This window comes from Globicephala melas, chromosome 9, assembly GCF_963455315.2.
Source record: "Globicephala melas chromosome 9, mGloMel1.2, whole genome shotgun sequence".
NCBI classification, from domain to species: domain Eukaryota; kingdom Metazoa; phylum Chordata; class Mammalia; order Artiodactyla; family Delphinidae; genus Globicephala; species Globicephala melas.
The window spans coordinates 12357504-12371086 of NC_083322.1; the positions used below are offsets into that span (position 1 = coordinate 12357504).

The following is a 13583-nucleotide window of genomic DNA, read 5'->3' on the forward strand; positions in this document are numbered from 1 at the left end:
AAAATGAGCAGGAATGCCTACAGTGTGAAAGAGGGGTTTCTTGATAAAAGCTGTGTGTGAGATCAATCCTAATTCATTTAAACCATACTAAAATTGTAAGCCCGTTTTCAAGAAGAGGTAAAGAAAAACTAAAACGCCCACCAGCGAGGAGGGAACCTCACGCCGCGTCTGCTCAGCCCCACCACAGGAAGCCCTGCCCAAGCAGCCTCGTCATGCAACAGAACAGGACACACCCTCTTTCCGAGCCAGGAGCCTATTCTACACGATGAATTCTCCAAAAATAAGCCTGCTCGCATGAAAAGCCAGCAGCGGCCCTCTAATCACCTCCTCCACAGGCCTGTTTCTTTCATCTCCCAACATAGCCAGGCATCTGCCTTTCTTCCTCCTCTGAAAGAGGTGGCCTGGGCTCTGTGGTTCTGCTAGGCTTTCAGAAAGAACACCTCTCGTCGGGGGGGTCTTCCAACCAGGGTTGTGAAAGCTCCACGAGGCTGTGGCCCCAGCGGTGCCTCTGACTTCGTACCCAGCTAAGGAGGCCGCAGGAGGAGAGGCCATCCAGTGCCCCTCCGGGCTAGCGTGGCCTCACCCACGCTCAAATACGACGTCTAGAAAGAAAGATGCACGCTGCTCCTCTTGATCTTCCGCCAAGCTAGCGTGGAGGAAACCGGAACTCTCCGCAGCCTCTCTGCACGTAAGAACTTAAACCTCTACCTCTGTTATTCACACATAATTCAACCGCACTAACTCCTAGATCACTACATATTGAAACCGCAAAGACAGGGACAGAACAAGAAGGTGTCTTAAAATCACCACACGTTAATACAGTGCCCCTTTACTTGCTAACTGAGACGCCAGCATCTCGGAAGGATCCCCATCGGAGGCCGGTCAGTGCAAACACTGGCTGTTCCTTTTCACCCTGGAAGTTAAACACATTTAATTTAAATTAATGACGACAGTAACTTGGAACTCTCTACAGGTAAGTAACCAGCAAACGTTCATGGCCTACGTTTCATCAAACCAAAATTCTAAAAGGAATGTTCCAAATTTAAGAAATTAATTCTGTGAGTGCTCAAAGCACTTAAATAAACTGTCCTGTAAAATGAAGCTAACTTTTATGTATTAGGCCTCATGAATTGGCGGGCAAGAAAACACAGTATCATACTTCAGACTGTAATAATCATTAGGCTGATTCTTGGACCAATTAGTCGGGCCAGCCAGAATTTCTTCTCTCTCTTATACTTGTCCAAGGCAAAGGTAATTTAAGCCTGCGTTCTCTCTGGAGGGCCAAGAGCTATCAAGGAAGATCAGCGTCCTGGTATGTACTCCAGAATGTCTCACTTGGATATCTGAAAATACAGCCAGATATCTGTCATAACAAATCGGGATGAAAAGTGACTTGGATTTAGCCCAGTGCTTTATGGCCAAATACTGCACATTATAATCAGCAAGCTTCTAATAAATCAGTGAGTTTATTTAGCAATATATAGAAAACACACAATTGAGCCACTGCCTTCAAGAGTTTACACTTCATGATGGGCTTTCCTATATGAAAATATATACAACAGGATTCTGAAAGGGACTTTCCCGGTAGCTCAGAATTGCAGCTAAAGCCCAAGGGTACCCACATTCTAAAGAGAGCTGCCAAATGCCAGACACAACTCCACAGAATTTGCTAAACAGGCACAGAACCAGCTCGGTTTCCACCATGCCATCATTAGAACCAGTGTAAGCAGAAGATTAGGAACTGGAGGAGAATCCTTGGCACTGTAAGTTGTTGGCCTAGAGAAAGCGTCTAAGTCTTCTTAGGAGAGGTAGTCCTTCCCCGCTCAGTCCCACTTTCACTCCTGTTCCCGCTACCCTGAAACAAGTGAGGGTTTTCTAGGCAAATCACACATGAATAGGGCCAGCCTACCAGTGAAAGACACTGGCCTCTCATTCCTTGGTTGTGTATCTGCTGAAGCAGATTTCCTTTTCTGCTCTCTCCACCTGCTTAAGCAAGAGAAAAAGGAGCTAGAGGGAAATGGCAGACCAAAGAGGTGATGGTAAGGTAACCCACTACTGGCACAGCAAGGATGTATTAGTCTCCTGGGTGCCTAGTGCATACCGTGGAAGACAGAAGGGCTTGAGCCATCCTGACTATACTAAGCTAATCATTCATTCATTCTTTTTTTTTTCATGAATCATCATTAACGGATACATATTATATATTAGGAACTAGTGATAAAAAATGTCCTCAAAGAGCTCAAGGTATAATAGAGGCTAGAAAGACACAGACAATAACAACACAATGCAGTAGGTTCAAAGAACAGAGATGTGTATCAAGTATTATGAAAGTACAGAGCAGGTGCAACTGTATAGTGAGTGAGGGAGCCAAGGAGATGGATGGTCAGGGAAAACACAATGTAAGTTTTAAGACAAACCATAAATTTTAAAGAATAAGGTAAAATCTGAACAGACTGATTACTAGTAAGGAGACTGAATCAGTAGGAACCTCTCAACAAACAAAAGTCCAGGACCAGACAGTTTTACTGGTAGATTTTACCAAACATTCAAAGGAGAATTAATACCAATCCTTTTCATACTCTTCCAAAAAACAGAAGAGGAAGGAATTCTTCCAAACTGATTTTTTGAGGCCAGCATTACCCTGATACCAAAACCAGACAAAGACAATACAAGAAAACAAAATTAAAGGCCAATATTCCTGATGAACATAGATGCAAAAACCCTCAACAAAATATTAGCAAACCAAACTCAACCATACATTAAAAGGATGAGACACCATAAATCAAGTAAGATTTATTCCACGGATGCAAGGATGGTTCAACATCTTCAAATCAGTCAGTATGATATGCTACATCAACAAAATGAAGGATGAAAATCATATGATCATTTCACTAGATGCAGAAAAAGTATGTGATAAACCTCAACACTGATTTATGATAAAAACTCTCAACAAAGTGGGTATAGAGGGAACATACCTCAACATAATAAAAGGCCATATATGACAAGACCATAGCTTACATCCTACTCAACAGTAAAAAGCCTTTCCTCTAAGATCTTGAACAAGAAAGATGCCCACCCTTACGACTTTTATTCAACATAGTATTGGAAGTGTTAGAGCAATTAGGTAAGAAAAAGAAAGGCATCCAAATTGGAAAGGAAGAAGTAAAACTATCATGACTTACAGATGACATGACAGAACTAATGAATTCAGTAAAGTTGCAGGATACAAAATCAATACACAATAATCTGTGGCATTTCTATACACTAATAACAAACTATCAGAAAGAGAAATAAAGAAAACAATCCCATTTACAATTGCATCAAAAAGAATAAAATATCTAGGAGTAAATTTAACCAAGGAGGTGAAATGGAAAACTACAGACATTAATGAAAGAAATTGAAAATGAGATGATATTCTATGCTCCTGGATTGGAAAAATTAATGATGTTCAAATGTCCATACTACCAAAAGCAATCTACAGATTCACTGCAATCCCTACCAAAATTCCAAAGACATTTTTCGAAGACATAGAACATATAATCCTAAAATTTGTATGGACCCACAAAGAAACCCCAAACAGCCAAAGCAATCCTGAGAAAGAAGAACAAAGCTGGAGGTATCACACTCCCTGATTTCAAACTATATTACAAAGCTATAGTGATTAAAACTGCATGGTACTGTCATAAAAACAGACACATAAATCAACAGAACAAAGAGCTCAGAAATAAACCCACACATATATGGTAAATTAATTTATGACAAAGGAACCAAGAATACACAATGGGGAAAGGACAGTCTCTTCAATAAATGATGCTAGGAAAACTGGACAGTCACATGCAAAAGAATGAAACTGGACCACTATCTTACACCACATAAAAAGATTAATTCAAAATGGATTAAAGACTTCAGTATAAGATCTAAAACAATAAAGCTCCTAGAAGAAAACATATGGGGTAAACTTCCTGACATAAGTCTTGGCAATGATTTTTAAATCTGACACCAAAAGCGAAAGCAACTAAAGCAAAAATAAATAAGTGGGGCTACATCATACTAAAAACCTTCTGTTCAGCAAAGGAAACCATCAACAAAATAAAAAGGCAACCTACTGAATGGGAGAAAATGTTTGCAAATCATGTATCTGATAAGAGGTTAATATCCAAAATATATAAAGAACTCATATAACTCAATAGAAAACAAACAAACAAAAAGCAATCCACTTGAAAAATGGGCAAAGCATAGAAACAGACATACTGATGCCCAGCATCATTAATCATCAGAGAAAGGCAAATGAAAACCACAATGAGATAACACTTCACACCTATTAGAATGGCTATCATCAAAAAGACAAGAAAAAACAAGCGTTGTTGAGAATATGGAGAAAAGGGAAACTTTGGGCATGCTGGTGGGAATGTAAATTGGTGCAGCCACTATGGAAAACAGGATGGAAGTTCCTCAAAGAATTAAAAATAGAGCTACCATGTGATCCAGCAATTCCACTTCTAGGTATTTATCCAAAGAAAACACAAACGTTAACTCAAAAGATATATGCGACAGACACCGCAGAAATACAAAGCATCGTAAGAGACTACTACAAGCAACTCTATGCCAATATAAAATGGACAACCTGGAAGAAATGCACAAATTCTTAGAAAGGTATAACCTTCCAAGACTGAACCAGGAAGAAATAGAAAATATGAACAGACCAATCACAAGTAATGAAATTGAAACTGTGATTAAAAATCTTCCAACAAAGAAAAGTCCAGGACCAGATGGCTTCACAGGTGAATTCTGTCAAACATTTAGAGAAGAGCTAACACCCATCCTTCTCAAACTCTTCCAAAAAATTGCAGAGGAAGGAACACTCCCAAACTCATTCTATGAGGCCACCATCACCCTGATACCAAAACTAGACAAACATACTACAAAAAAACAAACTGACAGACCAATATCACTGATGAATATAGATATAAAAGTCCTCAACAAACTACTACAAACAGAATCCAACAACACATTAAAAGGATCATACACCATGATCAAGTGGGATTTACCCCAGGGATGCAAGGATTCTTCAAGATACGCAAATCAAGCAATGTGATACACCATATTAACAAACTGAAGAATAAAAACCATATGATCATCTCAATAGATGGAGAAAAAGCTTTTGACAAAATTCAACACCCATTTATGATAAAAATTCTCCAGAAAGTGGGCATAGAGGGAACCTACCTCAACATAATAAAGGCCATATATAACAAACCCACAGCCGACATCATTCTCAATGGTGAAAAGCTGAAAGCATTCCCTCTAAGATCAGGAACAAGCCACTATTATTCATCATAGTTTTGGAAGTCCTAGCTATGGCAATCAGTGAAGAAAAAGAATAAAAGGAATACAAATTGGAAAAGAAGTAAAACTGTCACTGTTTGCAGATGACATGATACTATACATAGAGAATCCTAAAGATGTCACCAGAAAACTACTAGAGCTAATCAATGAATTTGGTAAAGTTGCAGGATACAAAATTAACGCACAGAAATCCCTTGCATTCCTATACACTAACAACAAAAGATCAGAAAGAGGAATTAAGGAAACACTCCCATTCACCATTGCAACCAAGAGAATAAAACACCTAGGAATAAACCTGCCTAAGGAGGTAAAAGACCTGTACTCAGAAAACTATAAGACACTGATGAAAGAAATCAAAGATGACACAAACAGATGGAGAGATATACCACGTTCTTGGATTGGAAGAATCAATATTGTGAAAATGACTATACTACCCAAAGCAATCTACAGATTCAATGCAATCCCTATCAAATTACCAGTGGCATTTTTTACAGAACTAGACCAAAAAATCTTAAAATTTGTATGGAGACACAAAAGACCCCAAATAGCCAAAGCAGTCTTGAGGGAAAAAAACTGAACTGGAGGAATCAGACTCCCTGACTTTAGACTATACTACAAAGCTACAGTAATCAAGACAATATGGTACTGGCACAAAAACAGAAATACAGATCAATGGAACAGGATAGTAAGGCCAGAGATAAACCCACACACCTACGGTCAACTAATCGATGACAAAAGAGGCAAGGATATACAATGGAGGAAAGACAGTCTCTTCAATAAGTGGTGCTGGGAAAACTGGACAGCTACATGTAAAAGAATGAAATTAGAACACTCCTTAACACCATACACAAAAATAAACTCAAAATGGATTAGAGACCTAAATGTAAGACCAAACACTATAAAACTCGTAGAGGAAAACATAGGAAGAACACTCTTTGACATAAATCACAGCAAGATCTTTTTTGATCCACCTCCTAGAGTAATGGAAATAAAAACAAAAATAAACAAATGGGACCTAATGAAACTTAAAAGCTTTTGCACAGCAAAGGAAACTACAAACAAGACAAAAAGACAACCCTCAGAATGGGAGAAAATATTTGCAAAGAATCAACGGACAAAGGATTAATCTACAAAATATATAAACAGTTCATGCAGCTCAATATTAAAAAAACAAACAACCCAATCCAAAGATGGGCAGAAGATCTAAATAGACATTTCTCCAAAGAAGACATACAGATGGCCAAGAAGCACAAGAAAAGCTGCTCAGCATCACTAATTATTAGAGAAATGCAAATCAAAACTACAATGAGGGGCTTCCCTGGTGGCGCAGTGGTTGAGAGTCCGCCTGCCGTTGCAGGGGACACGGGTTCGTGCCCCGGTCTGGGAAGATCACACATGCCGCGGAGCGGCTGGGCCCGTGAGTCATGGCCGCTGAGCCTGCGCGTAAAACTACAATGAGGTATCACCTCACACCAGTTAGAATGGGCATCATCAGAAAACCTACAAACAACAAATGCTGGAGAGGCTGTGGAGAAGAGGGAACCCTCTTGCACCGTTGGTGGGAATGTAAATGGATACAGCCACTATGGAGAACAGTATGCAGGTTCCTTAAAAAACTAAAAATAGAATTACCATATGACCCAGCAATCCCACTACTGGACATATACTCTGAGAAAACCATAATTCAAAAAGACACATGCACCCCAATGTTCACTGCAGCACTATTTATAATATCCAACTCATGGAAGCAACCTAAATGTCCATCAACAGACGAATGGATAAAGATGTGGCACATATATACAATGGAATATTATTCAGCCCCAAAAAGGAATGAAATTGGGTCATTTGTAGAGACGTGGATGGACCTATAGACTGTCATACAGAGTGAAGTAAGTCAGAAAGAGAAAAACAAATATATTAACGCATATATGTGGAACCTAGAAAAATGGTACAGGTGAACCAGTTTGCAGGGCAGAAATAGAGACCCAGATGTAGAGAACAACCTATAGACACCAAGGGGGGAAAGTGGTGGTGGTGGGGTGGTGGTAGGATGAATTGGGAGGTTGATTTTGACATATATACACTAATATGTATAAAATGGATAACTAATAAGAACCTGCTGTATAAAAAATTTTTTAAATAAAAAGATACATGCACCCCCATGTTCACTGCAGCATTAACTACAATAGCCAAGATACGGAAACAACTTAAGTGTCCATCGACAGATGAATGGATAAAGAAACTGTGGCATGCACACACACAGAGACTCAGGAATATTATTTAGCCATAAAATAGAATGAAAACTTGCCATTTGGGACAACATGGATGGACCTTGAGGGCACTGTGCTAAGTGAAGTAAGTCAGAGGAAGACAAATACTGTATGATCTCTCTTACATGTGAAATCTAAAAAAACAAAAAATAACAACAAAGAAAACAAGCTTATAGATGATACAGAAAACAGATTGGTGGTTGACAGAGGCAGGGAATAGGGGGTGGGAGGAATTTTTTATTGCAATCTAACTATGTTTTTTGATCCAGCATTTATATGTATGTGTATGTGTATCTATATATGTATAATTCCTGGATTCACTCTTTTATTTATTCATTATCATTTTTTCAGATCTACCTAGGAGGTTCCCAAGAGTGAGCTAAGCACTATATAGTATTGAAAGAGAAGGAACAAGGCTGAATCATACAGTACTGGACTAGGGAAGATGCATGCTAATTAGAAAAAAAGAGAGAGAGAAATCAGGTCCCTTGAGGAAGGACACTATATTACAGTAATAAGTGCATACTACAGTGATTTCCCCAATCCCTCCCCAAAAAGGAAAACTAAATAAAGCACCTAGATTGGGGAGGGTGGGAAGAAAGTAGAGAGAAAGAAAAGAAACGAGGAGAAAGGGCGCTCTAGCCTAAGGGAGAGAATTAACACTATGTGAAGAGTTTGCTGTATCAATGGGAACATTTCCCAAATGTTTCTTAAGATGTTAAGTGTTACAGCTGATGATGATGATGATATGATGATGATGATAGAAGATTCCATGTTGAAATAAGTTGGGAAATATCAAACTTATTTGGTTTGAAAGAAGTTATGTTTACTGCAATTCTTTTTAGAGTCTTTAATATGTTAATGTACATTATAAATGTCCAAAAGAAGAAACACAATATACAGCTTTCCTGAGTTGTTAACTGTTCAGCCCTTCTCTGGGAAGACATCTTGCATAAGTAATATTCCTTGGGGAAATGCTGTTCTAAAGCATGTAGTGGAAGCAGGAAGTGCTGAGCTAAGTACTCAAGATTTCCTGACTGGTGCTCTAAAACCATTTTCCCTTTCTTCATGTAGGGGGAAGAATTTTGGGACTCTTCTGTTAAGATTAACCAAAAAGCCTTGCAACCTTAAGGTTCCACGGAATTGAGTTGCTATGTTCCAGCAAGGGGTAGGAAAGGAGTGTGAAGAATGTGAAGAGTCTAGAAAAGCAGATGGGCACGGAGCCCTCAGGATTCAGCAGAGGCCAGTAGTGGAGACACTGGTCCCAGTTGGAGGACACACAAGCACAGGAAAAATAAGCAAGGTCAGCTGAACAGAGTGGAAGCCAACAGACAAAGCATCACTGTGTCTTAGGCCAGTGAAGTTCTGGGCAATAGTCAGATTATGAGATAGAGAGATGAGAAAACAAGAACAGATACTGTACAGAAAGACAGGCATGCAGCCAGACCTTAGCAGCAAAGGAGATACGCTGCTCCAAGTCAGAGGCTCCCCTGGACAGAGCAAATCCCTGCGGGGAAATGACCTCATGCTCTGCAGAGGAAAACAACTGGGAGAGCTGGGTGCAACAGAATTTAAGGAACAGTGACAAGAAAACGATCCTGGTCAACTAGACAACTGCCCGACCTATGGATTTTAGGGATTCTAGATGAAGAAAAAGAATCAAGGCAGAAGGAGCTCAGGAGCAGCTCTAAGCATCGTCGTATGAGAATGATCAGAGCTGGGGCTTTAACAGAAGGAATCCAGGAATGAAAGACAGGGGAAAGGGGGAGAGTCTCACTCTCACCACCTCCCCTATCTTCCTCATTTGGTTCTGGGTTGGCAGGGTCTGAGTCGAACTGAGAGACCAAAAAGAAAGAACTAGGAAGAATTCCATAAATCTTTACAGTAGTTACTTTAAAGTCAACTTCCAGGCATTGTAGATGTCCACATGGGAAAACTGCCCTTTAAAAATCATGTGACAGGCCAAGAGTGATCCCACCTAGACAAAGCAGTGAAGGAAAAAGCAATGGACTGTAAGACAGAAAATCCTTATTCTTCTTCTGTCTACAGCACAACTAGTCATATGATCAGATAACCCTTTTTAAAAAATCTGTCCAATGAAGATACTAATACACATCTTCCCTCCCTCACTGAGTCAGAAGTCCTAAGGAGAAGCGAACTCACACTATACAATGAAAACATAAAGCACTATTATAGCTTACAAGGACTACTTCTTTTCTTTTTGGAGAATCTTCCATTATATGTTTAATTGTGTTTCAGTTTGTTTTTTAAAAGAAGAGGAACCTGGTATTAGGCTTCATCTGCAATGCTTTTCACCACATTCTGAAAGCAATTTCCAGAAATAAAGAAAAAAGAGAAGACAAATTCAGCCTAGCTGGGTGCCTCAGAAACTACAGTAGAGGCTACCGTACTATGTTTTCTAGGAATTGATTTTAAAAGTTTTCTGCTTCCTGGGGTGTGTTACCAATATACAGAGCCTGTGTTAAATTTGACACTGGTTTCATCAATTCACAGAATCAGTATATTTGAAAGAAAAAGATAAAGGAGACAAGAGACATTTAAATGCAAGCACAGTCAAGAATGTTCAGTTAAATCCTAATTACTCCAGAATGTATTACTTCTCACACATAAATAAGAAGCAGTAAATCACTCCGTTATTAAGAGACCTACCCTGATTCACTCCTTTGACAGCAACGATAAAATAATGCTGATCTGTAGTCTCTTCTCCAGGTTAACATTCCTTTCAGCACATTTTGTGAAAACGATTAAGCTTTATTAGATGCTAAAGAATCAACTGCAACTTAAATCGCTTTTAGCCTGACCAACAAGGTCATGGTGGAGAGTCCAGATATCACTGCATAAAGCACAAAGGAAAATAAAAGGGAAATGGGTTGCAAGCTCACGGGTTCATCAACCGTAAACGTGCATATAGCAAATGCCATATAACTAGGAACGACATTTTAGGATTGAAGTTTGGAATCATGACACAGTACGGAGGCTTCTTCCACAGATACTAGGAAACCTGCATGCATGTAAAATGTGCATAGCCTTCGGAGGACAGCCTGAATGCAGCTGGTACATTCTGAGGCTAAACCTGAGAAAAGTATGCAGGATTCGATGCAGGATTCGCTGTTTATAGGATTATTTGGCTTTATGGCTCAGCCTTCTTACGAACCTGCCTTTTCCAGGGGGAAAAAGAAGAAATTTAGATGAAGAAGGAATAGATACTTAACTACCATCAAGCGAGAATATCTTTTCCCTAGGAATTAAACCCTTTTTAGAGAGAAGATTCTGATCAGGAATCAGGAATGGCTATTGGGTCTTCTTCCCTCCAAAATTTTAATATTGGTAAGATGTCAAACCAAAAAACCTTTTATACGTGCAATGAACACCATATTTACCTCTCACCCAGCTTCACCAGGCCAACATTTCCCCACGTTAGCTTTATCTCTGTATGTATAGTTTGTAGTATTGTTAAATCATTTGCAAATAAATTGCAGGCTTCATGACCTTTCACTCCTAACTATTTCTGCATGTATCTCCCAAGAACAAGGACATACACGGACATAACCATAACACCACTGTCACTCTCAAGAAATCTCACACTGGCATATAACATCTAATATATCATCCATATTAAAATATCTCTGATATCTTTTACGGCTGACACTGTTTTTCATTTTTCCAGTCCAGGATCTCGTACTGGACTTCATTATGATATTTCTTTAGTTTCCCTTAATCTTGAACAGACTATCTTCTTTTAGATTTTGTGACACTGACATTTTTTTTTTTTTTTTTTTTTTTCCAGTACGTGGGCCTCTCACTGTTGTGGCCTCTCCCGTTGCGGAGCACAGGCTCCGGACACACAGGCTCAGCGGCCATGGCTCACGGGCCCAGCCGCTCCGCGGCATGTGGGATCTTCCCGGACCGGGGCACGAACCCGTGTCCTCTGCATCGGCAGGCGGACTCTCAACCACTGCGCCACCAGGGAAGCCCGACACTGACATTTTTGAAGAAGCCAAATCAATGGTTGTTTTTAGAATGTCCTACAATTTGGATTTGATTGCTTTCTCATTATTAGAGTCAGTTAGATTAAGACTAATGTTTGGGGCAGAAAACTACGTAGGTGATGTTGTACCCTTCTCAATACATCACATCCGGAGGCAGATAATGTCCATCTGTCCCATGATTGGTGATGCTGTTTGATCACCTGGTTAAGGTGGTGTAGGCTAGATCGCTCTACTATAAAGGTACTTTTTCCCTTTGCAATTATTAAGTAACTTGCGATCATTTGAGACTGTGTGGATATTTGTTTCTCAACGACCTTTTATCCAATGTGTGTAGCAGCCATTGATGATCCCTGTTTGAATTAGTGATTTCATGAGTGATTGCCCAATGGTAATTCTCTAACTCTGTCGTATCTTATACATTTACAATTTGGCAATTCTTCTGTAACATAACTATAGATTCATCATTCTTATTTAATGTATTATAATCCACTAGCATTATTCTTTTTGATGTTCAAAGCAGCCCAAAATTGGCCAATAGGGTACCATCAGGCTGCCTCCTATTTTGCGTTGTCTTCGTCAGTATTTGAGTAGTTCTTTGCCTTATTCTTGCCCTGCCTCTGAAGGACATCTTTTCACAGAATCCTGTGAAGTTTTATTAGGGAATGGTACTTAGAGACCAAAATCTGGATGCCAGATATGCTCGTTGTTGTTGGGTGTCACTGCCTTTAGGCCCCTTCAGTGGGCAAAGCGAGCAAATGTCTTTCTAGAGTAATTCATGAGCTCATCTACAAATCAGTAAGAAAATGTTAGACAACCCAATAGAAAAATGGGAAGTTCTGCTCCTCTCTAGGATGTAGGAAGCAACAAAGAACATTGTTCCCACCCTAAAAATGAGAAAAAGCCTGATAATCTACAGAATCATAATTATTCTCAAGCCCATCAGAGAGCTGACAATGCAAGACAACCAAGTAACCTGAATTCCAAAGAGAAGGCCCTCCAAAAGACAGATGGGCCACGAGAAAGGCAGAGCCTTTGGCAGGGCATGAGATAGAGAGGTGGCCACCATGCAAACAGGTGAGATGAAATCGGGTGCTGTCCTAAGTGCGTTATATTTATTAGCTCTTTTAATACTCAAAACAACCATATAAAACAGAAAAATTACTTGTGGGCCAAAGGTAATCAGAGGAACTAAAAATCACGATACAACTATACTGAGAGGTGATACAGAGGACTTCTGATAAGAGGCCAAGAGATAAGATCTAAAACTGATAAACCAAAAAGTAGTATTATATACTTAAACTGAATTATACACCTAAAAATGGTTCTGATCGTAAATTTCATGTTTTGTGGGTATTTTTTTTTTTTACCACAATTTTTAAAAGTAGCATCACGAGCATACTAATTAGTGATAACTAGAACAAACAGGTAAAACTATCTTCTCTGGGGGGTTATACTTCACATAGGAAAGGGTAAGAAGAAGAACAGTTGTTTTCCTTACAATCTTATTTGAACTACTACATTTTTGTTAAAGTGTGTATTACTTTGTTAATTTTTTCAAACTCTGATGAAAAGATCTTACCTTGATCTGCAAGACATCAAGTGGAACTGTCTCTCCTTTCACAATGGCAAGTGTAGCATCTGTAATATGTCTAAAAGATAACAAGAAGGAAATGATCATGTTGTGAAAAATAAGCAACATTTCCCCCAACACACACAAACAAACACACACACACACACACACAACCACACTCCTACCCAGAGAACTAATAGCTGGGTCAAGAAAAAGACAAATTCTTTCAAAATATTCCAAGAAAGCAGAACAAAGGTGTATAAAATAATTACTGATACAAATCTAGTGGAAGGCTCTGATACAGACTCAAAGAGAAGGCTTTGGCAAAGAGAAGTTTATGCAAGGCACCAATCATTTATTTACCTCACATTTATTGAGTCTCTACAT

The 13583-nt window shown here is 39.3% G+C and overlaps 1 protein-coding gene across 8 annotated transcripts in view; it reads right to left on the reverse strand.

Annotated features, from left to right (window-relative positions):
• AGK (acylglycerol kinase) overlaps window positions 1–13583 on the reverse strand; it is a 92450-nt gene that overhangs the window by 24095 nt on the left and 54772 nt on the right. For all 8 annotated transcript variants that reach the window (XR_009565245.1, XM_060305213.1, XM_030854028.2 and 5 more), the window contains 2 exons: window positions 13206–13275; window positions 834–913 (listed from right to left, as the gene is read on the reverse strand). Coding sequence is in view for 7 of the 8 variants with exons in the window: in XM_060305213.1 (XP_060161196.1) it covers window positions 834–913; window positions 13206–13275 (150 nt within the window). In the remaining variant the exon portion in view is untranslated. The remainder of the gene's footprint in view (window positions 1–833; window positions 914–13205; window positions 13276–13583) is intronic.